Source organism: Cynocephalus volans, chromosome 4, assembly GCF_027409185.1.
Source record: "Cynocephalus volans isolate mCynVol1 chromosome 4, mCynVol1.pri, whole genome shotgun sequence".
NCBI lineage: Eukaryota > Metazoa > Chordata > Mammalia > Dermoptera > Cynocephalidae > Cynocephalus > Cynocephalus volans.
In genome coordinates, this window is record NC_084463.1 from 41,031,724 (window position 1) to 41,059,004 (window position 27,281).

The 27,281-nt window shown below is 42.2% G+C and overlaps 1 protein-coding gene across 1 annotated transcript; it reads right to left on the minus strand.

The window, feature by feature from the left end:
- LOC134375062 (death-inducer obliterator 1-like) lies at positions 1-26,472 on the minus strand. The gene is given in 14 exon segments (XM_063093207.1): positions 1-222; positions 1,118-1,207; positions 1,912-2,065; positions 2,358-2,862; positions 3,103-3,238; positions 3,504-3,557; positions 3,560-3,603; positions 3,750-3,870; positions 5,016-5,195; positions 5,307-5,758; positions 18,797-19,010; positions 22,263-22,475; positions 24,553-24,874; positions 25,637-26,472. Coding segments are annotated over 14 exon segments (3,543 nt in total).
- Between the last annotated feature and the right edge of the window lie 809 nt (positions 26,473-27,281).

The window sequence follows — 27,281 nt, forward strand, 5'->3', positions numbered from 1 at the left end:
TCACCACCCAGAAAGTTGGTGCTTACCTGGTCCCTCAAAGGGCAAGAGTGCATATGGAATAGGGTCCTTAGCACCCAGTGGGATGAGGTAGAGGTTCTTGATGTGCCTGGTCTTATTAGGTACAACACCAAAACGGCCACGACTGCTCAAGTAGGAGTAGAGAGAAACGTAGGCAACCTCTTCTTCCTCTGTCAGGGGGTGAAAGCGGATCAGACAGAGCTCCTACCATGCAAACAGAGGACAGGGGAAAGCCTTCACCTGTGGCCATGCGAGGAAAGCATCTGCTTTAAAATTTGTACCCAAACCTCAAAAGTACAGCCTGAAATGGGAGATTTTAGCAATTCTGATTTTGACTTTCATAGCCTTATTGTCCAACATTTGTAACAATGAGATAATGAAGTAGTAAAAGAAACTCACAATCAAGCATCCGACTTCCTGACTCAAAACTTGGTTTCAGCAGGAGACTCTTTAAAATGACTTCCACTCACAGCCTTGATTTCAGAGAACTGTCCTGTGAGAGGCACAGGCCATGTAAGGTGTAGGCTTAGCTGCGTCTGGAGCAAAGTAAGCTTTCCCGAATGCACAGCGACTGTGGGCACGGTGAGCAGCTGCACAATCTGCAGCCATTCCCTGTGTGTCTCCACATGGGAGGGTTAAACTAGGCACAGGGTCTAAACCCTCTTGGGAATCTGATGGAAAACTGTACATACAGACACACGCAGCTGTAGCTAAACCTCAGGGGTTCCCAGAAAACCAAAACCCATTCAAGAGCCCAGGCTCGGTGCCTTTTGCCAGATCACCTCCAAATTCCCACTGTACTCCTTCAATCATAAAAAAATAAAAATAAAAATGAGGAAATAAAGTTTTTACATTTTTTTACTAAAATGTAATCATATGATTACAGTAAAGGAAAAAAAACCCTTCTATCACCGTATTTCTCAAACACACCATCACACAGGAATGTAACTATATAAACTTACTTTAACATTCACCTGAAAGTATCTAGTAAGTTGCAGTCTGACATTTCAAATGTGAACCATCAAAATGAAACGTTAAAAAAGATGTTTAAATAAGCTCTATGTTCCATTGTTGCAGAGACCATACTATAAGCGGATACCTTAGACACAGAAGACTTGAGTTCACCAACATAATCCCAAACCATCTTCGGTGCGATCCTCCCACCGATGTGAATTGTGTTGGGCAAGTCCTAAATAAAAAGTACTTTGAGTAAATCACCTGTGAAACTCTAGTGTTCAAAAAGAGACTACTGCAGTAACATGAAGGCACCAAACAACCCAAAATTCAAGAAAACAACAATTCCAAGGAAAATGGTGATAACTGTAGTAAATACTGACTGGTGAACTACCATCCAGGATTACAAGCTCCCAAACCCAAAGGTGGTATAATAACCTTCTGACAAACAGGATTGTTTAGAAACTGCTGCCCAACCTTTTTACGTTATCTTTTGTGAACACACACACACACATACAGTAATGATTCAGTTATTACCAGGATAACTGACTTGCCACTCCTTCCTAAGGTCATAAATTCTAGTGCCATCTTTGTTAACTTTGAAAAATGAAAGACCTGTCAGGGGGTTACACCTGCCACCCACACTATGCAGGTTACAGACGCCTGGCCATGCTGGTGGCTGGGCACACACGTGTGGTAAATGCCCTTGCTAAAAAGATCACTGCTAAACAGATCACTGGGCTGCCCAACTGCTCAAATTTCTGTTCTGTGCAAACTGCATGACCGGCTGACCCACTGTGGCAACCATTATCTTGCCTTTGGAGGTATTTAAGTGCCCAGGCAGCCAGTCTAAGAGTGTCACATGTCTGCCTGTAGTAGAGGAACTCCTGTGAAAGACACATACACAAAAGCACACACACATATACTTTTGGTACTAACCTCACTGAGATAATCAGAACACCCAGAGACAGGATATGCCTTAGTGACAAATTTTGCTACACTTTTCATGTTAATAAATCCTTTCCAAATGGTGCTGAGTTGAGATAAAAAGCAGGTCATATCTCCTTCTGGAGAGGAACGTGACTCTGAGACACTGTAAAACAAAACCAGGAAAAATAAGGAAATCTCTCTTGTACAATGAGAATTTCAAAACAATGAAGACTGTGTGTTTAAAAGTAAAAGTGAATTCCTACAAGTTTTGGTAGCTTACTTTTGCCAATAAATGCTTTAATCATAATGATATAAATAGACATTTTGGTAAGAGAAAAACAAACTGAATTGTATTTCTGAGTAAAACTCAGAGTTGAAATCAACAATTGCCTTTCCATTCATTAGTTCAAAAGAAAACTTCATTGGCTCTTTCAGACTATATCTAAAATACACACCTGATATTCTCTGATGGAACTGACAAGTGTCCTGGGTCAGGGGATGAGGACGGCTTAGCCAGTATTAACCTGGGCACCGCCAAAGAAGTCAAAGCAGGCATCAGTGTGTCTTGTTTGGTTTCTACCACATGGGCACTGTCTGGCTGGGCTGGTATGGAGGCTGTCACTGTGCATGATCCACTTGGAGCAGTCCTGGAGTCCCAGCTGGACATAGTGACAGTGGTGACCACTGCATCCCCACGGCCTTCCACTGGGGAGAGCTCAAGAATGACATCTCCTGGGGGCCCAGGGAAATACTTTCTCTCCAGGTTTGGATGAGAAGCACTTTCCAGGTCTGGTTCAGAAGCATTTCTGGGCAGAGTTCCTGGTATTCCTTCATCAGCTGAGTTAGGAACTGGATCAGATGGAGAGCTGACACACTTGGATTTTAAGTCTTCTTTCTTAGCAGAAGCCAACAATTTCTGTTTTTTCAGAGGTGGCTCATCTTCTGATGAGGAAATCTGACCTGAGGTAGATGAGGAAAGACATGGTGAGAAATCTGACACATCCAAGACCACAGCGTGCTCATGAGCAGGTAATTGCTTACGAGAACCCAAAAGCAACAATGCAAAGAGAGGAGCTAACTTCATAAACTCCAGAAATCCATTCAACCCCCCTCCCTTTTTTTTTGGTTTAATATTGCATTTGGAAGGATTAGTGATTTTAAGCAAAATCCAGTTTAACGGGATCCCAAAATTATGCTCACCTGTACAGATTTTACAATTTAGATTAAAAAGATGCGCCTCATGCTGGCTTGTTGTGTTTTTCAACAAACTGCTACGGACGTCCAGAAGGGGCTGGGGGCTTTTCTCAGGGACAGCTTGTACTGAATCTTGCTGTTCCTCAAAGAAAAAAAAATGACTAGGTAATTTATTTTCCAATGCCACTTCCAAATTAACAGCACACATGAAAAAAGTCTGATGTGATTAAGAACCACTGGATGAAAAAAAAAAAGATCACTGGATACAAGTACTTGACAATTAATAAAATTATATATATCTGTTATAAGCTCAGTGTCCTGCCCAATAATTAAAGACACCTAAAAACATTTCAAATGGATAAATTTTACTCTATCTTTTGTGAAACCTGAAAATACCAAATGCTCACATCTAAGTCTGACAGGAGTGTAGAATCTTTTATATTGGGAATGGTTTCCTGTTTTTAATGTCAGTCTTTTTGTTTTCATTACACAATTTAATTCTGGACTCTATCGCCTAAAATAAAAAAGACAACAATCAAGCCCTACACCTTGTTTTCCAGGAGGAAAGAACATCACTCCTGCAAATGGTCTATTAATTTACTTCTGGTAAAGTTAAGTCTCTGGTATCTGAAGCAGTCATCGTAAGTCAGTACTCATAGATTTCATCAGTTTCTCTCGCCACAGGGAAATTTCCTTAGATCCAAGTTCTTCTGGCTTCATTCTCACAAGTTTTGCCAAAGAGATTTCTCCACGCAAAACACGAAGGAAGAGTCCCTATAAAGAAACATCTTTCATTCATTCATTCAAACAATATCTGTGTGTGTTAATGTGGAGGCTACGGAAACAACAAAGCAGCACAAGAAGCTCTGCCTGGAGGTTCAAGGACCACAGGACAAAGACAGAAGCTTTCAATGGAGGGCTGCGCTGCACAGAGCCCTGCAGAGGCACGACCTCACCTGCCTCCCCAAACACTCCCTTGAGAGCAGGCACCAGGCCACCCAGCTGAAAACAAATGGAGGCCCAGAAAACATGGGTTTCAAAGTCAAGCAAGGCACACACTGTACTGACTCTTCTTTAAAAAATAAAACTCACCTCCTCAGGAAAAACAAAACCACGTTCATAATTTGGAATACAGGTCAGAAAGATACAATGTTAGGAATATAGACAGGAAGAAATGACTTGTGCTGGGGGGCTGTTAACCATGATGAGATGCAGAGTATCTGACCCTGGTTCTACTGCACAGCTAAGAGCTCAGAGAGTGACACACAGGACCAGAAGACTGTGAGCCCTTGAGGCAGGAGGTAAGGGGCTGTAGCACGTATGCAGCTCAGCCTTTCCAGACTTCATTTCCATTTTGATCAATCACAGGAGAACAACCCCCACTCCACAGCTGCTATGAGGACTGAGCTGCCCTGCAGCACCCATCGAAATGGTGAGAACTGGAGGGGCTGTTCCTTATTATTACTGTGAAGTAGCCCAAATTGTCGGGCTCACTCAAGTGCTGAGAGAGAAAAAAATAAGGCAGAAAAGGCTGTCTGAAGCCAGAATATGGACACAGCCATATTCTAGATTAAAGAATCTGTACTTTACTTTAGAGCAAATGAAAGGAGGGACATGTAATTTGGCACTGCAATGTTTAGAAGAGGCTAACCTGGTGAAATAAAAGATGAACTTCAGCCACTGAGATCACTGACAAGAGTCCACTTAAGGCAGGGAACAGAAAGATCCTCAAATAACACCAAGTACATGGGGCATACAGAAGTGTCACAGAGGATAAAAATACTTTCTAACTTTCATGGAAAGAATATAAATGTTGCAAATGCTCTTTGATGTATTACTGTGAAACTCAGCTAATAGAAAACACACACCAAGTTTCCTTCTGCGTCAGGAATATTGCAGTACACAGAGATCACACACACCTGATTTTTAGGATCCTTGAGGTTGAACAGGAGGCTGCGGTATTTTCTCATGTAGCGAATATCTGTAACTTGAAACAAGTTAAACATTTCCTTCTCCAGATGAAGGGTGATGTTTCCTACTTCTTTCTCTGTCATGATTAAGTCATCACTGTCACTGACTCTGAATGGAATGAAAAGAAACTACATAAACCCTTTGTATTTAGACATATTACATTTTTGAAACAGTGGGGCAATCTCAAAGTGATCACCCTATACATGGAAGAGCTGACACAGATAAAAACCAAGGACAACAGCCCAGCTTTTCCACAAAATCTCTTTCAAGGAGTGTCTTATATTCTGCCGAATTTGTGAACTGGGCTGTGACTGGGCAGAGCTCCAGGTCCTGAGGTGTCCTGGGACTGGAGAGGCCACAGGAAGAGATGTTGCTACCGGCTTCCCGATGGTTCCAACCAAAGCAGCAGATCCAGGGAACTGTCTGGAAGACGCCATCTGCCTGACAGCAGAAGTGCCACCTGATGGGGTGGCCAAGAGCCACGGCTTCTTGGGGATGGTGCCCTTGAAGCCAGAGGGTGCCTTTTTAATGGCCGGTTGGGCTGCTGCCACATTAGCAAAAAGAGGAGACATCTTTGGAGCGAGATGTCTTGGCGATGGTCGTTTGCCCACCAAGCAGCCCAGGCGGGCTTTTCTCTTTGAGGCCGAGGCCACCGCTGCCTTCTCCTCTGCTCTTCCGTCTGCCTTCCTGGCTGTGAGAGAGAGCGCAGGTGTGCAGGTGACACAGGAGAACAGGCTTCAAACACGCCCACCCTTAACTAGCAGGAGCTTACTAGGCATTACTGAATAGGATACATTTAGAAAAAAGAATTTTTAAAATCTTAAAATTCAAAAAAGAAGCTTAATTAAGGGCTACTAACAGTATTTATGATAGTGACTATGGCTTACTTCAGAAAGAAAAATGCTTTATTATATTATTATATTAAAGCTCTTACTTCACCCAATAAACTCCACAGTCAAAGTCTCAATTTACTCCTCAGCTGAGCTTTAAAACTGAAGGACACACTTCATTTTACCTAAAACAAACAAAAAAAACCCTACGTGGATTTAGGGTAGCACTTAAGAATTCAAGTGCAATTTTTTTGTAAACTTGAATTTCATAAGTTTTCTCAGGAAGGATAAACAGACGAGTGCTCCTTACATGCACATTCAACCCCGAGTGGACCTCTGTGGCCACCACATCTGAGCATGGGGGCAGGGAGGTCTCACATGCCACATTGTCCTATTGGACAAGTCACTTGGAGGTGATGCCATTAATGACATATGGAAAGGTGACAGGAATTTGCAACATAGGGAAAGTCAGTCATGTTCCCATACTAAGAGTTGGCAACCAACAATACACTAATGCTGCTGTATAAATGTCCCCATTTACAGCCCTCTAGTCACAACTGAATTAATGTGGTAGATACTAAATTCGTGCTTTTAAATCAAACAAAGATTGTAGTCAAAAGCTCAAAAAAAAAAAAAAAAACCCTCAAAAGCCCTGAACCTTTACATGCCAGGAAAGAACCCATTGCATAGTCCACCAGAACTCAAAGATCAGCACAGCAACCCCTCAGGGAGGCAGGGGCTCCAGTGCAGATAGCGTGTTGATGGATGGTGTTTGTTCGGGCAGCCGTGTCACATGTCAGAAATCCAGGTAGTGGGACAAGGCGTGAAATGCCAACAGGTACAGGGCTGCAGGTGGTCTTGGGCCTTGTGGGATGAGGGTTTCCCAGGGTGAGTGGTTGAGGTACAGGCTCTTCTCAACCTATCTGCTCAGCAGCAAGCCTCCAAACTCCCAAATATCTAAGTGAGAGGATTCAACATATGTTCGAGCGATCCCTTCAGTTTTCAGTCAATTCACTAAAAACCTGGGAGCTGCAGTTTTCCCAATTTACAGGACAAATAAAATTCCTTTGTTTTACAAATTTGCAACAGTACTACATGGATCCAAAGCTTAGGACAATTAGACAGTGTTAACAGGCATTAAAGTTAACTTTAATCCCAACTTCTTTCATACTTTTTGTCCTAACCCTCCTTTTAATGGTAATTCACACAAATGGCAAATCCCATATTTTCCTCTCCTAGAGCCTTTCCAACCTCACACACCCTGCCTGCCTCTTGCCACAGGTGGCTGCCCACAGAACCCCATACTTGGCAGCATTTCTAAGCCTCAGTGGTCGAGGCTCTCCACAGACCACTGTGTCCCCTGGGGACTGTGGCTCACATGCTACAACAGCCACACCTCTAAATGTTTCATGCCTCTGGGAGTTGAGTTTTCAACTGAAGTGCACTATACAGCAATGGCAGTGTCTGACAAAATAGAAAACAGAGACACACTAGGAAAAACAACAAAGACTACCTTTTCCTGTCTAGACACCTTGTTTTAACATTTTTACGTGTATTATTTTATCAGATCAAATTTGTATACCTAAGGGATCACAGTATGTTAGTATTTGGAAATTTATTTTTTAACAACTCAGATTTAGCTAGCGAGGTTCGCTGCATCTAACTTGAATGGCTCCCAGAGTTTAGATTAGATGAAATCAGCACAGTCCCCTTTCCACGGGAGAAGATGGGCAGGGGACAGGGAAGGGCTGAACATGTAAAGCACAGCAAGGAAGCAGTGCTAGATTCACAATGTCAAAGGACTCTGACATTGAGCAAGGGCACCATGAAGCAACTATTGGCCTAGACAGTTGTATGAAACCATCCACCAGCCAGGAAGCCGACCAGCCAGCAGTCATGAAAAGAATGAACCTATCATGATAGAAATCGAGACCTAAAACTAGTTCAGTCACTGCCTTTATAAACAGAAATTTTTCTGAGAATATTTTAACATTATACTTCTAGATAACTCTAAAAAACCGGTCTAAGGCATTTCCAGAAACCTCAACAAAGCACCTTGAATACAGCACATTGGAAACCTGTGTGATATGACCTGAAACCAAACCTTAGTGACATTTAACGTTCACATTGTTTCAGGTTACAAATACACGTACACTTCAGAAACGTTACCTACATTTCTCCAGACCATAGGTTTTAAAATGAGATGTCCATGAAAGATTAAAACTTCCACAACTGCTCTAGTTGATGTATTTTCTCCCTCATTCAAGGAAAAACCAAGAGGTTATTTCTGGGACATTTCCAAGACATGTGACTAAAGTCACTGATTACCGAAGAGCAGTAATAGTAAATTAATGTAATACATTAAAAAAGGTAATTGCCTTCCTTAACTATGAAGATGATATTTTATAAAATTAGCTGCTTCTCTTAAAAACCAACCATCATTATCCTTTACCTACTCTTTAAAGAGTACATAAATAGGAATAAGTAAATTACTGATAAAATGTTCTGTAACTGGGAGACATCAGTGGCCAGTTGCCCACAGTTTACCTGCTGGTTTCCTGTGACACATATTAAGTCTCTGTTCTACTTTGAGGGAAAATGTTCAAAACATGCCAAAAGATCTACCCAGCATCCGCCCCAGGGACCTGCATGCACTTCTGTCCCACTGTGAGTGGCAACCGCATCGGTGGTGCTGGACTTGGGTCAGCTCGGCTGGAGTGGCAGCAAAAGAGAAACTCATTTTTGAGCACAGCTAAAATGTAACTTACAAGTTCACTTTTTAGTGAATTATGTTGTGTATAAATTTACAGGAGAATAAGGAATAACTCTTTAACCAACCAGAAAAAAACCTATTCTAGAGAAACAGCAGCACCGCCTTTCAGGGATGAGACACCCCTGCCAGCTGCCGAGCTCTCTGCTGGTCAGCAGTGATGTCATCCTGGCAGCACTGACTGTGTCATGGTCATAAGTGTGCCACCTAGTCCCCTCACATCTGTCCACTGGACAGGAGGGAAGCCATTCTGTCCACACAGCCTCCTTCAGCATCTGCACCCGTGGGGCCTGCTTGTAGGGAGGAAAGGTGTCACCTTAGGGAGCTGGCTTAAACCTTAGCAGCAGGAGGAACAGCTCCCCATGGCCAGGCCACGGCCCCGGATGAAACTGCTGCTGCCGGGCCTGGCCATTTGTTTACAATGGAAATAAGTTGTTTGGGGTCCAGCCGACTACAGAATGAAGCAGGCCCTTGGCACAGGGAGCAGCAGCACACCCTAGTGGGCTAATTCCCCCAAAGCATGAAACTAGGTGTCTTGTCTCACTACAAGGATGGCTGTGGCAATACAGCATCACAGGACACTGGGTGGCACTAGAAGGACTCACAGAAACCAGGAGGACATAATCTGGCCTCCAGCAAAGGAATTATGCTAATGTGCTCGCTCCTCTGGGTAGAATCTGCCCAATAAACCACATGGAAGTTGCAACAGGACAGGGATGAAAAATACGGGGAAGAGATCAAGTCAGCACAGTCCCAACCAACCCCACAGACACTCATGTCCAGTGACTGCACACACTGGATGGCTCCGCACAGGCAAAGGAACAGGTGAGACGCACCCCTTTCTCAGTGCTGGTGACTGATTCAGGGAAGTCGGGCTCCAGACCCTCTCTCACGCCCACTGTGTCCTGAATCCTCACCATCAGCTACAGCTGTAAGGACTGTTTCTCTTCTATGAACCTGCAAGCGTAGGCTCTGAAGAGACACAGTGGATAAAGCATGTGAGTAAATTCTGCTCTATTTTTAGATCTCAGTAAGGCACATGCACAATGTCATTTCCCATCTCAACTGTTTCTTCAACATCAAGATTTTTCCTGGTGTGAAAAATCAAGATGCCAGTAGCAAAAGAAAATGTTTTGCTTTTGCTTCCCTCAATATGCTTGAACGTTTTCAAGTGAATTTCATATCATGAGGGGATTTTGCTCTCAATTGCAGTGCGGGTCACCTCCCAGCTGTGCAGCTATGTGCCTGGCTGTCAAAGCCATGGCTCATTTGGGAGCAGAGCTGCTATTTGTCCAGATTTTCCGAGCCAGAAACAAGCACTGTTCACATTAATAAGGTTAAATTTTAACAAACATCTATCTTTTTTTGGTGCCTAAATTGTTTACTACTTAAACCGGCAAGGCAGAAGCATGTTAAAATAGTCCATTTACACTCCCCCTGTCCCAGAGGGCCATATGCACAGAACCCCAGAGCTGAAGGCACTGTGCAAATCACAGTGCAGGATGTGTGGCCAGTTATCGTGTGTTCTTCTCACTGAACACTTCCAGGTTTGCATCGAGTAAAAGTTGCCTCAACTTTCATTTAAGTAGATAAAAGTAGCAAAATTTCCTAAATTTACTTCTCTAATTCCCCAAAGCTAAGACTATAACTATGTTAGTGTTGATGTATAACAAACAAATATTAAATAGTTTACAACTTTATGCAAATGTATCTGTAGCTTGTGCACTATACCAGAGGAACTGTAGCAGGTTTCTTCAGAGGAGACCTTTGCAATCTCTGACACTGATAATGCCATCGAAGGGACTTTCCTAGAGTGCTAACCTTTAGGGTGTATTAGAGTAGATCTGTAGCTCTAAAAGGCTCTAAGAAGGTTACTGAAGAGCAGGCGAATTTACTGAGTGGCCTGGCTGGAAATTCTACCCCTCACCCAACTTCCCCAAGTGGCTGATGAACAAGAACAAAGGGAACAGGTAAGGGACAGACTGAAGGATGCCACAGGATAGTGCTGACGGGATCACACCCAGCAGGTTCAAGTTTACAGAGATGTGAAACCTTTCCCTGATCTAATTTTCTCAACAGTAGGCTACTTCTTTAATTTATGAAAAGTAAAACACTTCCTTAATGCAGCTGCAGGCCCACGCACACATCCAAGAGCCCTGGGGGGGCCTCCACATACCAACTGAGCCAGCACCCAGGTGAGTGCAGGATCCTGCAAGCCAAACTCCTCTGCAGCTGCAGGCCCACCAGAACCCCAGAGGGGCCACGCACATTGACCCAAAAGGAGGCAAGGCAGCTCAACATGCACCCAACTGCACTGATACAAGAGTCACCACCACAGCCTACAAACAGAGGACGAAGTCTCTTCCCTCATAGCCCCCTCCAGAGTAATAGAAGAAACAAGTGTCCTATCAGATGTCCTATCAGACACCACCAAAGGGATATGGTAATTCTCAAGTAACAGCCTCCATCAAGCAGGAAAACCTTGAGATGTCTGGAAAGGAATTCCAAGCACTGATCAACAAAACTCAGAGAAATAAGAGAAGAATCAATTAGAGAACACAATGAAAGAAAAAATATCCAGGTTATGAAGGAGGAAATTTACAAAGAGATTAATACTTTTGAAAAGAACGTAACAAAACTAGAAAGGAAGGATTCATTCAGTGAAATAAAAAACAGAACAGGAAGCTTGAGCAGCAGGCGAGAGCAAGCAGAAGAAACAATTTCAGACACAGAAGATGGTCTTTTTGAAATAACCCAGGCAGACAAAAAAGGGGGGGGTATTTAAAATGAAAATTTAAGAGAGCTAATAGAAAACTTCAAGTGCACAAACATCCAAACCATGGGTATTCCAGAAGGGGAAGAGAAAGGAAAAATCATTATAAACCTAACCAAGAAAGTAATGACAGAAAGCTTCCCAGGCACAGAGAGAGATGCCGACCATCAGATCCAGGAAGCCCGAAGATCCCCAGACAGATGCAATCCAAAAAGATCCTCTCTAAGCCATGTTATAGTCAAACTGGCAAAATTTAAAGACAGAGAGAATTCTAGAAGCAGCAAGAGAAGAGTGTCAAGTCACCTATAAAGGAGTTCCCATCAGACTAACAGCAGACTTCTCAACTGAAACTTTAAAGGCCAGAAGAAAGTAAGATGATATATTCAAAATACTAAAAGGAAAAACTGCCAGTCAGGAATTCTTCATCCAACAAGGTTTTCCTTCAGAAATGAGGGAGAAATAGTGTATTTCCAAGACAAACAAAAATTATGGGAGTTCACTACCACATGACAGGCCCTGCAAGAAATTCTCGAAGGAGTCCTGCATCCAGAAACTCAAAAATGATAATCACTCTCATGGATTTACAAGAAAGACCAAAACCCACCATTAAAACCAAAATGCTAACAAGAAAGAGAAAGAAGTTGAATCGTGTTACCTGAAAAGTCTAACTAACATTGAGGGTGAAAAATAAAAGAGGAAGAAAGGAAAAAACAATATTGAAAACATCTAAATGAAAAGCAATATAATGGCAGGCAATAAAGCAATAGTTACCAATAACAGCCATAAATGCAAATGGGCCAAACTCCCCATTAAGAAGACACAGATTGACTGATTGTCTAAGGAAGCTACACCCAACCATATGCTGTTTTCAAGAGACCCACCTCACCTATAAAGACACAGACTAAAAGTGATGGGGTGGAAAAAGATATACCACGCAAATGGAAACAAAAACTGAGCAGGAGTGGCTGTTCTTCTATCAGATAAAACAGACTTCAAACCAAAATCCATAAAAACAGACAAAGAAGGTAATTATATAATGATAAAGAGATCTTTCCAGTTAGAAGACATTAATAATCATAAGTATATATGCAACCAACACTGGAGCACCAAGATGTAAAGCAAACACTCATAGATCTAAAAAAAGAGATAGACCCTAACACAATAATATGAGGCGACCTGAATACCCCTCTCTCAGCATTGGACAGATCTTCCAGGCCACCAACCAACAAAGAAACACAGGGCTGATACTGAGCCTTAGACCAATTGGACCTGGCAGACATCTACAGAACATTTCATCCAACAACTAGAGAATACACATTTTTCTCATCAGTACATGGAACATTCTCCAGGACAGACCACATGTTAGGTCACAAAACAGGTTTCAGCAAACTTTAAAAAACTGACATCATTCCTAGTATCTTTTCTGACCAACAATTGACTAAGACTGGAAATCAATAACAAGCAAATTTCTGGAAACTATTCAAGTGCATGAAAACTAAACAACAGACTCTTGAATGACCTATGGGTCCAAGAAGAAATTTTTATTTTTTTTTATTTTTTATTTTTTCAAGAAGAAATTTTTTAAAAAATCAAAAAATTGCTTGAAACTAATGAAAACAATGCATCATACCACAACCTGTGGGATACTGCAAAAGCAATAGTAAGAAGGCAGTATATTGCAATAAGTGCTTACATCAAAAAGAATGGAAACACTTCACAAAAATGACCTAACACTACACCTCAAAGAACCAGAAAAATAACAACAATCCAATCATAAAAGTACAAGAGAGAAAGAAATAATTAGCATCAGGACAGTTAATTAAATGAAATGGAGACTCCCAAAATGATACAAAGGATCAATGAATCATAAAGTTGTTTTTTGAGAAGATAAATAAAATAGACAAACCATAGGTTTGCACACTCCACCATACCTCTTTAACATAGTATTGAAAGTAGTAACCAGAACAGTCAAGCAAGAGAAAGAAATAAAGAGCATCCACATTGGAAAGGATGAAGTCAAACTGTCCCTGTGTGCAGATGACGTGACCTCACACATAGGAAACTTACACACTACCAAAAACTCTTACAGTTGACTAACAATTTTGATAATGTTGCAGGGTACAAAATCAACACCCACAAATCAGTAGCATTTGTATCCTCCAATAATGAACTAGCAGAAAAAGAAATCAAGAAAGCAAGCCCATTTACAATAGTCACCAAAAAAATGAAATACCTAGGAATCAATTTAACCAAGGAGGTGAAAGATCTCTACAATGAGAACTACAAAATACACCTAGAAGAAACTAAAGAGGACACATAAAAAGTGGAACGACACTCCAGGCTCTTGGATGGGAAGAATTAACATTGTGAAACTGTCCATTCTACCCAAAGCAATCTACAGATTCAATGCAATCTCCATCAAAATATCAGCAACTTTTTCACAGAAATAGAAAAGGCAATGCTAACATTCATATGGAATAAAAAAAGATCCTGAATAAATAGCCAAAGCAATTTTGAGCTTAAAAAGAAAAAAAAAAAAAAAAAAGCTGGAGGCATAACACTACCCAGTTTCAAATTATATTACAAAGCTCAAACAACGGTAATGTCATAGAAACAGACACTCAGATCTATGTGACAGGAGAGAAAACCCAGGGGATCAACTTTACATACTTGCAGCCAACTGTCTTTGACAAAGTCAACAAGAAAAGACACTGTGGAAAAGACAGCCTCTTCAGTAAATAAATCGTGCTGGGAAAATTGGACATCCATATGAAGAAGGATGAAACTGGACCAGTATCTCACCATATGCCAAAATCAACTCAAAATGGATTAAAGACCTGAATAAAAAACCCCAAACCTTTAAATTGCTAAAGGAAAACATAGGGGACACACTCCAGGAAGTAGGAAGGGGCAAAGGCTTTATGAATAAGACCCCCAAAGCCACAAGCAACAATATAAACAATAAACAAGTGAGCTAATATCAAACCAAGAAGCTTCTGCACAGCAAAGGAAACAATCAACAGAGCAGAAAGTCAACCTAAAAAATGGGAGAAAATATCTGCAAACTCTACATCTGCCAAGGGCTTAATATCCTGAATATACACAGAATTCAAACAGCTATACAGTAAGAAATCAAGTAATCCAATTTAAAACTGGGCAAATGAGATGAATAGACATTTTTCAAAGACACACAAATAGCCAACAGTACATGAAAAAGTGTTCAGCATCACTAGTCATCAGAGAAATGCAAATCAAAACCACACTGAGATATCATCTCATGCCAGTTAGACTGGCCATTATTAAAAAGACCATTAATAACAAATGCTACTGAGAATACAGGGAAAGGAGAACTCTTCTACAATGTTGGTGGGACTGTAAATTAGCACAGCCACTATGGAAAACAGTAAAGAAGTTTCCTCAAATACAGACAGCACTACCATATGACCCAGCAGTCCCACTACTGGGTATATACCCAAGGAAATGGAAATCATCATATCGAAGGGACACCTGCACTCCCAGGCTCACTGCAGCTCTATTTACAATAGCCAAAATATAGAACCAACATCCGTGCCCGTCGACAGATGACTGGATAAGGAAAATGTGATACATGTACACAATGGAATACTACTCAGCTATAAAAAAGAATGAAATTCTGCCATTTGCAACAACCTGGATGAGTCTGGAGAAAATTATGATGTGTGAAATAAGCCAGACAAGGAAAGATAAATACCACATGCTCTCACTTATAACTAGGTACTAAGAAACAAAGTAACAAAGAAACAGAACAGACTACAACAATTCCTTGAACTTTCAGAAGGACAGAAGAAACCAATGGTTACTAGAGATGGGGGGATGGATGGAGGGAGGGAATTGGGGGCATGATGGGTCAGGTAAAGGGCATAAAGAAAAATCATGATTTGTAATAATGAATATGCTAATAACAATGTTTTTTAAAGTAAGACACTTTAAATACAAAAAGAATGTCATTATTGTCTTTCAAGAAAATTCCAGCTATGTGGATAACATTAAAAACCAGCTGTCAAGGTAAATCCTTTATCAGTACAAATTTTGGTATTTCTTCAAATTGGGAGGGGAATGTTGGTTTACATGTACAATGTCTGGTTACTCCCAGCCTCATTTATTTGTCACTGACAACCCTGGGACAGACAGAAAAAAAAAAGGCTTATGCAACTTTTAAAATACAGACACGCCCTCCACCACCAGCTTTAAATTTCTACAAAACATCCTTGGGTTCTAGTATTCTTCCACATGTTTGTTCTATTACAGGAAATTTGCTCCTTATGATCTCACTGCAATGTGCTTCTGGAGCCCATGCCACAATTTATCCTTGAGGACACCTGTTCTCCCGGATCCATTTCACCCTGTGTCTGGCCACCTGTGTGGCACACACACATGAGCAGGAGGACAAGGCTTTGAGATGGGGAACATGCACAAGCAATTATCTGGGTTTAGGTCTGCAGGTTATTCAAGTTTTCCATTTCAACTCCCACAGCTAGAATTAAACTGTGGAAATCTGTTTTCTAGTTAAAATCTGTTCATATCCCAAGTGTTTTAAATTACTTAACAAGCCTTTAGGAGTCCAAAATACTGGGAATTGTGCCTGTAGACACTTCCATTTCAAAACTGCAATAAATGAGGAATACTTTAGAAACAAAATTTCAGCCCATTTCATGCCTTGACTAATGGGGGGTAAACAGTGGAAACAAAGAGAAGCAATATGGAAGCAAACAGATATAAAAACAAAAGGGAAACATCATTCTCTTGGGGAGCACTAAAATAAAAATTGTGCCTGTAAACTAAAGAAATTACATAGAAATCCCCCAAAATCAATTTACGAAAAATCAGAGAAACATTTGCATGTTAATCCCATCACCTTGAGAACGTGAAGGATACTTTAACTGGCAGCACACCTCCTTAAAGCAGCAGCAGAGAGCTTCCTGCACAGCAAGGCCCAGGTCACTGAGAAGCTGTACCTGTGCCCACACCCTGAGGGCAGCACCAGCCACATGGAAGCACACTGGATGTCGTCACAGTCACCTCCACAAGCAGCAGCGATGCTCAGCTCTATGCCACAGGACTTCTCACAATGTACACAGTCACACAGACTGGAAGTGGACCCGGTATCAGCCTCAAGACCTCCACCACCTGAAGACATCTCCACAGCCAACCAGGGAGGCAAAGGAAGGGTCTTCATGGGGTGCAGAGTTACGATGGTCTGTGTTCATGCTGCCCCCTCCCGCTGTACCTGTCAGGACTCAGAGGATGTGCCCTGCTACCACAAAGTCCAAGAGATGTCTGGTGGGAGAGAGAGGTAGAGGCACATTGAATTTAGATTATTTTACCCATGACCCTACTCTTCTCCCAACCATCTTTTGGAAAGATGAAATTTCTGGGGAAACAGAAAATGATCAGAAGCAAGTAGCTCAAATGTCCCTTATAAGTTTTGGATATCCAGAAGCTCCAGTGGCGCAATCGGTTAGCGCGCGGTACTTATAAGTTTTGGATATCCATCCATTTCAATTTTGAGATGTAGAGATGTGCTGGGAAGGTTAATCAGCCGTATCAGCATCAGTGAAGAGCTGATGGAAGAAGTGGGAAAGGCCAAAGGAGAAAACCTATGAGTACAGAAATTAGCCTCACTGATCTGGGCTTCCATCCATCCCTGTCCCCCATCAAAAGTTGAGTGAGGTAGGAGATAAGATTGAGATTAGGGCAAATTATTTCTTCATCTTTTCCTTTCTCCAATGCACAGTCTCCTCAACCCCCACACTTGGAGTCTCAGGGTCAGCTCTCCAATTCTGGTCGACACAGAGGAAAACTAACTGAACTAAAATGAATCACCCAAATTATCTCTCCCGTGGTTATTTATACCCCCCGGGTTTTCTTTCCTTTACTGTTAAGTGGCTATAACCAACTCAGTTAAAGCATTTTACCAGAGTATTAAAAGGTGACTGCTCCCAACCCATTCACAGAAAGGTGATGCTTATTTTTACATCTGCTCATCAGCTGTGTAAACATGCTGTAACTTAATGAACATATTAGATGTGCTATTTGCTAGCATGAAATTCTCAGCTCAAACAAGCTAAGGTGTATGGAGATTCGTTATAATACAGTAATTGGTTAACTCAATTTACTTGGGACTCCATTTCTTAGGTCTTATGCGTTTACATAACCAAAACGGGGGTGGGTGGGTGGGTGGGTGGGTGGGTGGGTGTGTGTGTGTGTGTGTGTGTGTGATGTATTAAAAGGCAAACAAGAGGAAAACACAGAACACATTTATAATCCTGAAATCTAGGGCTATTTAACATTTTTGGTGTTTTAAAAGGCAAAAAATGCACCATGAATGACATAAATAACTGATTTGAGCATAGTTTTATAATAGAATAAAATGTATCTGATATAAAAATAAAAAATAAAATTAAATTAAATTAAATTTAAAAAAATGTATCTGATAAGTCTAATTTAAATTTCTATAATTTAACTGTGCAGCATTAGTCTGAGAAACAAGATCTAAAGCTGCATGATCTAATCTGGAGTTTTCATGGATTTATCTGAAATAACTTCATTTCATTAATTTGAAATGTGTGCCAGGATATGACATTTAATACTAGGGAGCCACTCATGCTTAGAATTCTCAGCACTTTCCCTTCAGTGAGGACACCCTGCAGCTCCATGTGTGCGAGCACAACACTGTGGGATCTACAGAGCAGCAGTAAATGCTCTTCCAAATTCAAATGCACGTTATGTGGGCGTGCGGTATATGAGTAGGACATGAAAAAACTCCCACCTGTCCAGTCAGAAATAAACTTAACTCCTGAAAAGCATACCTAAGTTGAACATCAGATGCAACACTAATTTGCAGAGGTTCCCACAGCATATAAAAAAAGGGGCTGATTTTATGTGCTGAGAGCAGATCATGTGTGAAAACTAAAGTTTTATATGGGTTGTAAGAAGATTAACTAATGTCTGGACAATGAGGAATTTTAAACGCTGGGCAGTCTATTCAGATTTTGCTGAAGACAATACAAATACTTATCAGAGCCCAATAATAAAAACAGGTTAAAAAACTTAATCATCAAGATGAAACATTTAGTAATGAGGTTTGTACAGCTTTTTGGAAAACACTGACTGGAAGTCCTAACAGACTAGAGATAGATTTTCAGTGTCAGGTGGTATCTTGGACATGGACATTAGTTTCCAGCCCTGATGGTGTAGCCACTGTTTATCATCAACATTAAAACACAACTGGAACCCCCAGTCCTGGACAGGCTCAGGAAGCGGCTATCTGGAAAGAGTGGGAGGGGTTCAGGAGGCCAGCCCCCAGGTGATACATACGTTTGCACAACAGTGATGACAAGACAGTGGAAGTCTTTTCCAGCTTTACTGCACTGTAATTCTGGTTGCTTGGCCAGGATGGCATGCTGCTTTCACAGGCTGTCTCCTTCCTGAGGGATTTGCTCTTAGAAAAAGCCACCACCACCTTCTTCACTGTGCCTTCACTTTTTTCTGGAGCTGGTCTCTTGTGCAGAGAAGAGCTTTTAATGCCTCCCTGGATAATCACTAAAACCACAATCATTAAGAAGGCCAGAAAGTACACCTCCACTTCATTTCACTGAGAAAGAAAAGTCATAATCCTATTTCTTCTTTGGGTCATCCACCCTGAGTCTGCACACCACATTCGCTCAGCAGCAGTCTGACTACCCTTGCACATCCAGCCAACCCTTAGCACTCGCACCTCTTATTCAGGATTCCAACTTTTTGAGCGACAAGAAGATCCCTGACACAGAGGGATCCTTGCTGAGGTATGAGAGCAGTGACACAGGATGCAAGAAGAGCACAAATGATTTTTCTTTATCCTCTGCCACGCCCAGGGCACGCTTGGTGCTGCCATTCTCCTCCTGGGTGCAGCAGCAGCCACTTCTTTGTCAGTTCTATGATTCAAAACTACCAACTTTAAAAATTAAGTCACCTAAAAGTTACGTAAGCATTTGAAAATCATCAAGAAGACTCTCCAAACAGTGCTAGTTAATGCTTTGCTTGTCATAAATGTAATGTCAACCTGAGCCCCAGGACAGGCCTGGACAAGAACCTGTGATTTCCAGCCATCCCTGAATTCTCCCCAAATTCCACAGAGTACCAAAACAGGACAATCTTGGCACAAGCCAAGGGCAGTCTCCTCTAGCCGGAAGCAGGCCATGCCCAGAGTCCTTGGCATGAACTGAGGGCAGCATCTCCTGCCTGGAAGCAGGCATGAAGCACACCAAAACACCACTTCCAAGTGGGTGGGCCACCACAGCCACCACCACAGCCATGGCTGCTGCAAAAGCAGCTCAAGACCACCACAGTAGCACAGCTGTCATGCAGGCAGCCCAACAGACCCTCAACTGCATTGACACAAGGAAAGCCACCAGTGGAGTCTGGAAAAAGAAGAGTACATCCCTCTCTTTAAAGCCCACTCCAGAGTAACAGAAGAAGCAACTATTCTCTACCAGATGACCAGACATCAACATAGAGATACTAGAAATAAGAAAGTCCAAGAAAATGACACCACCAAAAGAATACAGTAATTCTGATATACCAGACCCTATACAGCAATAAGTCCTTTCAAGGACTGAAAGGGAATTCCAAGCAACAATCTTAAAGGAACTCACTGAGATAAGAAAAGACTCACAGCAAAATGGAATGAGAAAAAAATCTAGGATATAAGGAAGGAAGTTTACAAAGAGATTAATACCTTATAAAAGAATGAAGAGAACTCATGGAACTAAGATTCACTCAACAAAATAATACAACCAATATAGCCTTAAGCAGCAGGACAGAACAAGCAGAAGAAATAATTTTCCATCTTGAAGACATACTTTTTAAAATTACCCAGGCAGGAAAAAAAAAAAAAAAAAAGAAAGAAAGAAAGAAAGGAAAAAAAGAAAAGAAAAAAAATGTTTTAAAAAAGGAAAGCTAGCAGGCAACCTTAAACACACAAAAATTCAAATCAAGGGTGTTCAAGAAGAGGAGAAATGAAAAGGCATGGAAAACCTATCCAGTGAAATAATAATGGAAAACTTCCCAGGAACAGGGAGAGACATGGACCTTCAGACCCAGGAAGCTCAAAGATCCCCACACAGATTCACCACAATAATCCTCTCCAAGACACACAATAGTCAAACTGGCAAAGCTCAAAGATAAAGAGAAAATTTTAAAAGAAGCAGAAGAAAAGCATCAAGTCACCTTATAGGGAGCCCTTATCAGACTAACAGCAGACTTTTCAACAGTAACTCTGTGGGACAGAAGGAAGTGGGATGACATATTGAAAATACTGAAAGAAATAAACTGCCAGCCAAGCATACCATATGTAGCAAGGCTATCCCTCAGAAATGAGAGAGAAATAGTGTATTTTCCAGACAAAAACTGGGGGAGTTTACCACCACGTCACCAGCCCTGTAAGAAATCCTCCAGGGAGTCCTACAGCAGCAATCCAAAAAATGGTAATCACTCATCTTACTAGTTATAGTTCCGTTCAAACTGTTTCTTTCAAAATTCAGTTTTAGTAGGTGCTGTGTTTCTAGGGATTAATTCATTTCATCTAACGATCTAATTTGTGGACCAACCATTATTCATAGTATACTCTTATAACCCTCTTGATTTCTGTAAATTTGATTTTAACGACACCTTTTGGTTATGATTTTAGTTATTTGAGTCTTTCTTAGTCCATCTAGATAACGGTTTGCCAGTTTTGTGGATTTCATCAAAGTACCAACATTTAGTTTCATTGATTTTCCCATTTTTTCTATTTTCTGTTTCATTTTCTATGCTCTAATTTTTATTATTTACATTCTTTGCTAGGTCTGGGCTTAGTTTGTTCATTTTCTAGTTTCCCAAGGTGCAAAGATAATTGTTGATTTGAGATCTTTCTTTTTCACTAATATTCACATTTGTATTAAATAAATTTCTAGTTTAGCAAAAAACTAAAATAAAAAACAAGTAAATAAGTAAATAAAAACAGGTAAGCTATGGAGACAGTAAAAAGATCAGAGGTTATGGAGGGGGAATGGATGAATAGGCAGAGCAGAGAGGATTTTAGGGCAATGAAAGTCTGCAACAGTACCATGGTAGATACATATCATTAAACATCTGTCCACACCCACAGAATACGCAAAAAAGTGTGAACTCTAATGTAAACTATGGTCTTTGGATGATAATGATGTGAAAATCTGTTTCATTAATTGTAACAAATGTACCACTTTGTTGGGCAATGTTGATAATGGCACAGGCTACACATGTGTGGGTCAGGGGTATACGTGGGAAATCACTGTACTTCCTGCTCAATATTGCTGTGAACCTAAAACTGCTCAAAAAGTAAAGTCTATTAAAAAATAAATAAAAATAATAAACAAACAATCTTGTGAGTGAGGTCTCCAATGAAGAACGTAGCCTTGTCCAGAGCTCACCTCCCTCCCAACTGCCCTGTGTGTCTACTCTCTATACAAACTCCATCGGGTGACTGCCAACTCTTTTTTCAAGAGTGCTGCCAGTGTCCTGAAGTCTTATGTTCTCCAGGCAGCAGTGAGTTACCTGCCTTTGCTTTACTGCATTTACATGACTGAATTTCAGCTAATGGGTAATAAAAAAACAAATACATGGAAAAGGTGGAAGACAAAAGTAAAGGTGCTACTATCTGCAGTACATCTGTACCTGCTGTCCCCTACATTCTACAGATAAATTTAAAAAAACAAGTCTCAGGGAGAAAACACTTTTACACAAATTTTGCTCCAATTGTTCAATTGGCTGGTCTTAGCCAGCTTACCTGAACACCATACTGTGGAAGTTGGAGCTTTTCTGGCTTCATCTTGATCTTCTCCTTAGATTTTGGCTTCTGTTCTTTGCCTGAACTTAGGCATTTCATAGTAACTTCAGCATGTGTAAGAATACTGTCCTTGCTGCAGTAAGCCAGGTTGGGCTGCGCCACACTGGAGCACCCAGGGTGGGTACACCTGGAGGTGCCCGGAGCCTCTACCACCTGCAGAGCAAAACAGGGAGCTTCAGACAGTGCGCTGGCCAATTTCAGCATTAAAGTGCTGTGTAAAATCACGATGTAAAATCACGGTTTTTTTTTTTTTTTTTTTTTTTTTGTCGTTTTTTCATGACCGGCACTCAGCCAGTGAGTGCACCGGTCCGTCCTATATAGGATCCGAACCCGCGGCGGGAGCGTCGCCGCGCTCCCAGCCCAGCACTCTACCAAGAGCGCCACGGGCTCGGCCCAAAATCACGGTTTTTAATGAAGAGATACCAACAGTATTTTTAATATGAATAAAACCTTATTTTATGTATTCAAACTACATGAATGTATTTCACTGAGGCAAGGCATTCACATTTTAACTCTCCTTCACACCATCTGTGGTGGGCAGAACTATGAGGTGACCCTCAGGACTCCGGCCCCTGGTACATGTCCTCTATATAATTCCCTCACCCTTGAGTGTGAGCAAGGTCCGTGGACATGATGAGATTTCATATCCACAAGCAGCTTCTGCTATAGGGCAAATGTGCAGAGATGTAATCAAGGCCCCAAATGAGGTGACCAGAAAGGGCCTGACTTCATCAGGCAAAATCCCTTAAGAAAAACTGGCCTTTTCTTGAGAGGAGACTCCATATTACTGATTGTGAAATAAGCTGCCCTGTGTTGAGAGGGACAACCAAGGTTAGGATCTGAGTAAGGCTGCCAGATAATATACAGGACACACAACTAAATCTGAACTTCACATAAACAAAAAACATTTCATAAGTATGCCACAAAAATTGCATGGGACATACTTATATACTGAACAACATGAGGGCTTCTGCACTTCTGGAAGGGGATCTTTCCCCTGCTGAGCCTCTGATGAGTGACTGCAGTCCTGTTAAGACTCTGAGCAGAGGGTCCAGCTAATCCATGCTCAGGCTTGAGAGGTACCGAAACTGAGACCATAAATATGTGTTGTTCTAAGCTAAGTTTGTGGTAGTGACAGAAACCTAACACAGCACAAGAAGTACACTTGGTTGCATCTGTTTTGATGGTCAAGACTAAATACACATGAATGCGTCCCTCAAGTGTACTTAAGTGAAAACTTATTTCTCAAATTAAATTATTAACATAGTTATTTTTCCTCCATAGAATCTATTTTACTGAGAATACAATTTTATATAGGCTTAAGTCAAAGACATTGACAATAATGACACGAAATAGATAATTTTCCTATTAATTTTTCTTGATGATTGTGACAGTAATGTCATATTTCCATTTAGTCCCTCTTAATACTTTCATGGTTCAGTCCTTATTCAAATGGCTCAGTCCCTCCACTTCCACCTTCCAGCTAACACAGTGCAAGAGTGTTCATAAGGCAGAGACACAGCAACCTCAAAGCTTCCTGCTCAGTTGGCCTCTGTTAGAAGACAAGCTGCCAGGGTAGGGGTGGGCCAGGGACTCAGAAAGGCCCAAAGGAAACATGCTCTGAGTCACACCCCCTCGTGGGCACTGGAATGGAGATTATGACAGCATGACAGCTCTCAACAGCAGAAGCTGACATATGTAGGAAAAATGATAAACAATCACAGCCCCAGAGGGGCATAAAAACCAGGTGGGAAGGAAAGTCAAGGAAAGAGCCGCAAGACAGAGAAGTGATACACTGAGGACAAGAAGTAGTGAGGGTCGGACTGATACAGGCACCACCACCACTCAGGGTTTCCCACACTGAGTTGGCACAAGAACCACAAGGCAGCTTGAGAAGGTGCATGTGGGCACATAGGGGGGCACATGCACTTAAGCAATTGACAAAGAATGCTGCTGATACACATAAAATACGTAAGTAACATCAAGAACATGGAAATAAAAGTGATTGTTAAGAATTAAGTGCACAACAGCAGACGAGGTAGGTACAGATGGTGTGGGCAGGAGACGGGGGCAGAGCTCCTGAGACCCCACTCCACATGCAGCAGCTGTCCTGGTAAAAATTAGCTTATTCCAAGACAAACTTTTCTAGCTTTGATATTTCTACCAATAGCAAGTCTGGAATCCATAAGGTCAACCCCTTAATATTTACCTCGGTAGGCAAAATACTCACAGGCTGGCAAAGCTTGAGTTTTTTCTTTCTGCTTGGATTTGCAGCTTTCTCAACTCTCCTCTTTATCTTTCGGTCTTCACTAGATTTTTGCTCCACTGTTCCTGTACTTGTAAAATCTGTGTCATCAGCATCTCCAGGTCTAAATTTAGTTTCCCGATGATTTGTGGTTTCTACATTAGTCTCATCCTGCACTTGCAGAACGGTGCAGTTTGGGCAGATATAATCTTCCCTGTTCCTTTCCAAAAGCCTTCCTCGAGCCTGAGAAGCGCTCCCACAATCGCCACGAAACCGTTCTTCACATCGGTCACAGCAACTCATAAACCTGAAATCATAAAACAGTGATATTAGGAATGGGACATGAGGGACAAACACTCACTTTTTGACAAATTAAGAAGTCCAATTAGTTTTAACATTTTATTGCTTAGAAAATACCAATATAGAGAAATGTACAGAGAACAGAATGAAGAAGATGCATATGTCCCTCTCTTGATTTTATTAACATGCAAGTAAGTCATTTTTATCCTTTTTTGGCTGGAGTGAGCTATAGGGTTTCAAGGCATTGTACCCCAACTACTTCAGTATACACCTCCTCAAAACAGCAGTGATGCCTTTGTCCCACCAACAAGCCAACAGAGATTCCTTAACACCAAAGTCTAGCGAAGACTCTGAGCTGCCCCCAGGTCCACACTGGGGTTCAACCAGTGTGCACCTGGCCCTCTGCTGTCTCCCAAGGAACAGTCTAGGGGAGCACTCTCTGACAGATTACTGAGACCACGTGTGGTCTACTCGGCAGCCACTGGCTGCACATGGCTGGGTGGGGGCAGGGGATTCTCAACTCCTCCCATGCTCATCACTTTGACTGTAAACAGCCACATGTCCAGTGGCTACCACAGGGGAGGGGTGGCTCTAGGCAGGCCTTTCATTCCTTTTTTGATAATGATGTATTCGTATTTTTTGAATGAACAAATTATTCATCCAGCCTAGCTTTGTAACATTTAAAATCAAAACGAATATAAACACTATTTTCACCACACGGATTTCTTTTAAAGCTGGGGCAGCCCATCCCTGTCCTCCCATGACCCACCTGTTGTTACGAGGCTGGAGACACATGTGGTCCAGGGTGTTGGGGTCGTGCAGCTCACATTCAGGTTTAGGATTGCCCGAGTCCCTCCTCTCTTCGCCTTTAACTTGCTGAGCTGCTGCCCTCTCCAGCTGACTCTCTTGGTCATCGGTCACTGACTGGGACACAACCCTCTGGACAGTCTCTGGCTCTTGCTTGCTGGGCAGAGCATTCTCGACAGTAGTGCCTGCCTTGACATGCACAGTTTCTGTGGGATTCTCCTCCCGATGCTTCTTTCTCAGGTGATTCTGGATGCCTTTCAAGGGCCTGTCAGGTGGCTCTTGCTCTCACTTTCTCCAAAGGCGATTCTGAAGCTCCTTCAAAGTCAGGCCATCACTGTCATTGTCAGAGGTGTCCTCCTTGTCCTCTCCTCCTGTGGCCTTTCCAGAAGAGGCAGGTCGCTCTTGTACACTCAAGGAACCAGAGTGGGGACCACTTTTCATCTCAGAGGTACTTCCTACGCTCCCTTCCAAGGCAGTTTCAACATCTGGGACTGGACAAGACGTTGGCTCACTGGAATCCGCAAGGGAGACAGGAACATTCTGTCTTCCTTGGTGCTGAGCTGCTGTAAGGAATTCCTCCACCCGCTCGGTGCGCTGTGGCTGCCTCCCAGTGCGTCCCAGGGCCAGGCTGTGCTGCTGCAGGGGCTGCTGCCCCAGCGAGCCTGCCTCCATGTCTCCCGCACCCTCTCGCTTAGCAACAGTGGTTCTTCCAAATCCCCGGGTTTGGCTGAAGCCTTTCCTTGTAGGTTTGATAGTCTCAGGTGCCTCCGCACTGCTTGGGTCACCTTTATCTTCCATACCTAATGAGAAAATGTCATCACATCATTAGCAGCAAGCCACTGAGTGAAAAGATCACACAAACTCAACCACACACAGGAGGGAGCACAACCTGCCTACATGTAAATAAGAGGACATGGAACCATCCACCTTCTATCTACAAGACATGGAGCAGTGCAGAAGTCAGTCCTGTTAATCAGTGTTTCATGAAGTGTGGCGTATGAGATGATTTCAAGAGACTCATTAAGGAAACTTGAATTAGTTACATATCTAATGTTTAGCAGGAAAAGACAGTCAGCAAGTCAAATGTGTCCTGCTGCCATTTACCTGCTTAGGACAAGGCTTTACAGAACATGGAGCAGGGAACATAGGAAGTAAGCACCAGCGTGAGTGGGATAAGGACACAATCACAAGAGCAAGGTTGACAACCCACAAGGAGACTGGCCATGTCCACCCTGGCCTCTGGAGCCCTAGGCTGCTGACCACCCCCTGCTGGAGACCTCGTGGAGGGGAGGAGCTCAGCGGAGCCCAGCTTTCAGCCACCCCCACCCAGGCCCAGGAGGGACACTGCCGTGGACCCTCCACAGCAGCCCTGACTCTAGCTAGTTCTCAGTGACCCTCCTGGATGCCAAATGGGAGGAGGACCACCCTGATTCCACATGGTTCAGAGATATGAAACGGGCCTTGTTTTAGTCCACTGAGTTTTAGGGATATTGTCCGCAGCAACAGATAACTTTAGACACTTAGAAAACAGTGACCTAGGCAATAGCTTTAAGGTATACCATTCTTCTCTGTTTTTTTTCTTTCACTTTCTAATATATTCTTCTAAA